General features: G+C 35.8%; 1 protein-coding gene across 6 annotated transcripts in view; it reads left to right on the top strand.

Moving 5' to 3' along the window:
• The window catches only part of LOC122265728 (uncharacterized), a 20,771-nt gene that overhangs the window by 9,540 nt on the left and 6,231 nt on the right, over nt 1–5,000 (top strand). For 2 of the 6 annotated variants that reach the window (XM_043035138.2, XM_043035134.2), the window contains exon 6: nt 4,816–5,000. This exon is cut by the window's right edge and continues 565 nt beyond it. The exons of 1 other annotated variant lie outside the window; for it this stretch is intronic. In XM_043035138.2, the coding sequence (XP_042891072.2) occupies nt 4,816–5,000 (185 nt within the window). Of the gene's footprint in view, nt 1–679; nt 1,159–1,445; nt 3,619–4,815 lie in introns of those variants that run through there. 3 more of the 6 variants (XR_015192625.1, XM_086555950.1, XM_086555952.1) reach the window with 3 other exon arrangements.

Raw genomic sequence — 5,000 nt, 5'->3', positions numbered from 1 at the left:
AGCTAATATTCTCTTTAACCCATTAGCAGCGGATGGCATGATTTGCTGCAAAGGCAGAGTCGGTCATAGACGCGGATGGCATGATTTGCTGCAAAGGCAGAGTCGGTCATAGATGCGGATAGCATCATGCCAGACATGTAAAACAGCCATCCTACTGCACAGACCTTTTTTTAATACCGCGACCAATGGGTTAATTGTTTGAAGAATCCCTGTATGTCCATGGGTGAGGTTGTAAACAAGTGTGTGTGTGCTCTTGGTCAAAAAAGATCATGCTTTTTGTCTTGTAAATGTTCTAGGTATCAAGAATCTATTATTTTCTTGATATGTGTAAATTCCATAAGGGTTTTTCTCCGGGCTGTGAGTGAAATGAAATATCTAAAAAAGGAAAAACAGTAGATATGATTATAGAAATTATTCATTTTGTCTGTATTTTTTGTTATAATTTCCTCCTTTCCAAGCCTGTTTGAACTCAAGGGTGTCCATAGTGAAAAACTGAACATGTTTATTGTATGATGCTAAAAATACCTTATGTAGTTAAAGGTATAACTTAATGTATTTCATTGTGTGTCTCAGAGAGCAGGCTGTTGCAAGGAGAGTATCCCCACCATAAATATTAGGTCAGAGATAGATTGATTTATATTCTTTAAATACCCACAAGTAAGATGGTCATATCCGACAGGGTGCACTGGAGGCTGGGATTGAGGGAGGCAGAGGGGCCAGACCTCCGAGGTCCAGGATGAGAGCCTATAGCAGCAGCGCCAAGCAACACAAGTGTCCATATTGTGCCTATTCCACTGATAGGAAAAACCACTTGGTTGACCACATTTGCACTCATACCGGCGAGAGGCCCCATTCCTGCCCCTACTGTCCTGCCAGTTTCATACAGAGAGGAACTCTAAACAACCACATTCGCGTCCACACTGGGGAAAAGCCCTACAAATGTCCTGTTTGCTCTCAGGGATTCACACAGAAAACCAATATGAGGAGCCATAAATGTGTCCATAGGGTTTAATGCACCTGTTGTGATCAGAACTTCATTTTCATATTTGTAATTAGAACAAGGTAGGAGAATGCCTCTCATTTTATGTTAATCTTTGTTCAAAACCATTACTACTCATTACTGTGAATGGTAGATGTATATTTGAAAATGAAATTGTTCTGAATTTATTACATGGTAATACAAGGAAAAAGTTAAAACAGTGAAAGGAAACTAAACATCCTGAGAAGTTATTATATGCCATGTTTTATTGTGTTATTATGTGTTTAATTGGTTATTAAGTTTTTGATATTTTATATTTGTTTTTTGTGGCACTTTTGTGGATTATGCACTTGATCTGATTTTTCAATGTAACTTACTTTAGCTTATTTAATATCTAGTTAGTTTTATTGACACTAGCCACAGATTCTCTTGTACTGGTAATTACACCACCACGCATCTCCTACAGGCAAGAGAGGAGAGTCAGAAGTGTGATAAGGGAGCCACAGGAGCCAAGACTGGCATCATATCCAGCAGCAAGTTCCACCAGTGCCCCTACTGTGCTTACGACACGCCAAGGAAAGACCACCTGGTCATGCACATTCGCACCCACACAGGCGAGAAGCCCTTTTCCTGCCCATACTGTCCCTCGCGATTTGTTCAAAAAGGAACTCTCAGTAACCACATCCGCACTCACACAGGGGAAAAGCCCTTCTCGTGCCCACTCTGCCCCCAGTGCTTTGCACGGAACAGTCACCTTCGGAGCCACATGTCAACTCACCATAAAGGAAGAGTTTCAACTGCTACTTAAACAAAGATAATTTTGCCCTCAGTTGTGGTGTGTAAGAAATGAGTGTCAAGATTATTTTATTATGTTTAGTTTGGATCTTGAAAGTTCTCTGTTAAAGCAAGGCTTAATTTTTTACCTTTTCTTACCCAAGGCAAGATGGAATTCATCATTTCCACACATTGATGTGCTTTTGTGCTTGTTATATTGTGGCATTAAGCAAGGTTATAAAGTCCTTACTTGAAACATATCAAAACTTCATTAATTTAGCTAGAGAATTAAGTGTGATATGATAACTGCTTTACAGAAAATCATGACATGATTAACCCATTGATAATGGGCTGTATGTGGACTGCAATTTTTTTTTTTTTTTTTTTTTTTCAGGCCATTGTGCCTTTGCCAATGGCTTGTCTCACAACTGGCTGGTTGTATAGCCATTTACTTTTATTCATTCCTTCATTCCTTTTGCATTTGCATTAATTGTCATGTATAATTTTGTGTTTTACTCTATTTAGTTGTATATATCAGCCATTTTAGCAACAAAATGTTTTTTCTATATGCTCATTTTGATATCTGTATCATATACATAGACTTACATATTCATAAAGATTATTTAAGATTTCTATAGAGAGAAAAATGTAGGATTTTGTTATTTTTTCAGAGTTTTCTTTTGAATATTAAAATAATCTTGTATATACATATATGCAAAGGCTACTGGGTCAAACTCAGGGTTAACGCTGCTGCTTTTTGTCTGTTGATAAGTCCTTGTTGCTCATCAAAGAGTTATTCCTTCATTTCTTCATCTTCATGAAATGATTACCTGGAGGAGAGTGCAAAGAATACTGGGTGATGAGTAGTGGATTGCCAGCCATCAGGGGGTGGGGGGATAATGTACATCTCCCTCTATTTGGAGTAATGGACAGGGGTTGTCCATGTTTTATTTGTCGGGGAAAGCAACACGAGTGGTGGAAAAGCAAGAGAATTTAGGAAGAATATTTGTTGTAAAAGAGGGAGGGGGTGTTGTGATTCCGAGCTGCTGGGCAAATTTTTAATGACACACTTTTTTACACAATTATAGCAATTATAAACCTAAATATGATTGTTACTAACATGCCAATAAAAGGAAATATAATCACTGAAGCCAAGAGGAAGATTTTTCAGACTCATACTTGATAGTACATGCATAAATGTGGGGGAAAGTCCATGTATACATGTACCTGGCATCTGAGCCCAGATTCAGAGCTCATGTATACAAGCACCTTTATCAACTGATGAAAGTTAGTTCAAGAGATAAGTTTCAAAGTAATCTGAGAATTTTATTTTGAAGCGTCTGGTCATGCAGAGTGGAAATTACTATTAGCAGTAGATTGTTAGACAGATATCAGTTATAGTGATTGTAATATTTATATTTGGATTATATTATTCAGACATGTATCAATGCCTACACATGTTTTTGCAAGTACCATTAGTACATGAATAATTGCTTAGATGTACATTCTAATTCAGATTTGTTTCTTGATATATTAAGAAAATTTATATTAAAGTTTCTGTCAAAGTTTATGTGCAATAACCTAGGAATAAACCTTTGTAATTTCCATATTTTATTCTGAAAAATGCTTAAAGAAATATTTCTCATTTTTACCCATTTGTATTTAGTGATCTTATGAATACTATTTGTACAATATATATATTCTGAATGATAATAACATTCATAAGTTTACTATTAGTATGGTAAATATACGCATATATATTTTTTATTTCCAATGGAAATGAATAACATTTTTTTGTGATCATGCTTGTTTGTATAGAAACCTTTACAAAATATGACAATCACAAAACAGAAAATTATACCATTATCTTACTTGTATTCTTTGTATCCAGACACATAATGTACATTTCCTTTAATATTTATGTAAGCAATTGGAAAATGATTTTGACACAATTATTTATGGCATTTTATGAAAAATACTCTTTTTTATAAACAAATATTTAAAAAACTCTTCTAAACCTAATAGACAATAAAACAAAAGACAATGTTTATACCAGCTCTTGTGGCCTTATACAGACTGGATTTTAAAGGTTGAAAAAAAAATCCACTTATTTTGTGATGTGTTTTTGGTCATTCAGTAATAGAAGTTGATATGAATGATATTCTTTTCATTTATGTATTTTTTCTTGACATTGATCCAGAAGATAATTTTGATAAACTTTTAAAGAAATAATCCATTTCACTAGACTTTTGTAAAGAGTTTTAAGTTAAGTAAAAGCACACTGTGGAAATTTAGATGTTTTTGAACCATTACATACTCTGTGTGTATGTATGTATGTGAATGCATGCGTCCATTTGTGCGTATGAATACAAGGACGCACATGAATATACATAAACAAACACATGCATATAAACAAGTGCACACACATAAGCACATGTGCATAAACATAGGCGTTTGTACACGACACACACACAAACAAACACACACACGCACACACACACACACACACACACACACACACACACACACACACACACACACACACACACACACACACACACACACACACACACACACACACACACACACACACACACACACACACACACACACACACACACACATATCTATGCTCATACATACATAAAATTACGTACACAAATGTAATATACAAATATTTACACATACAAAACCCCAAAAATTCAGTACCACACAATTTCATCTCAGTTACAAACGTGAAATGGGGACATGGAAATGTTTTTTTTGCCTGTGTTATTAGTCACTGTGATATAGTTAGATTATGAAAACAATATTTAAAAAGTTTTCCCTAGTCTTATTTCTCCATACTGATTGTATTGACATAGGCTGTATATACAGATTTTCAGAAAATGATCTACAGTATCTGTAGATCATCTGCATCTGTGCTTTCCTGGTATTCGAAGTGGGAAGGTAAACTCAAGGTAAAATCAAACCTTCCTTGGCATGATATATCATTCTAGGAGATTCCTTCCACTTCATGCAGAGTTTATATGAGATATTTACACACCACACGTCTCCTACAGGCAGGAGAGGAGAGCCAGAAGGACGATAACGGAGCTACAGGAGCCATGCCTGGGTGTATGTCCAATGGGAGATGGCACAAGTGTATCTACTGTTCTTACGTCACAGGCTGGAAACACAATTTGATCTCACATATACGAACCCACACTGGAGAGAAACCCTACTCTTGTCCTTACTGTCCTATGAA

This window comes from Penaeus japonicus, unplaced genomic scaffold (genome assembly GCF_977035675.1).
Source record: "Penaeus japonicus unplaced genomic scaffold, GWHDUDI00000001_assembly GWHDUDI00000031, whole genome shotgun sequence".
Taxonomy (NCBI): domain Eukaryota; kingdom Metazoa; phylum Arthropoda; class Malacostraca; order Decapoda; family Penaeidae; genus Penaeus; species Penaeus japonicus.
The sequence above is the reverse complement of the archived record's forward strand: the minus strand, read 5'-3'. Positions and strand labels throughout refer to the sequence as shown.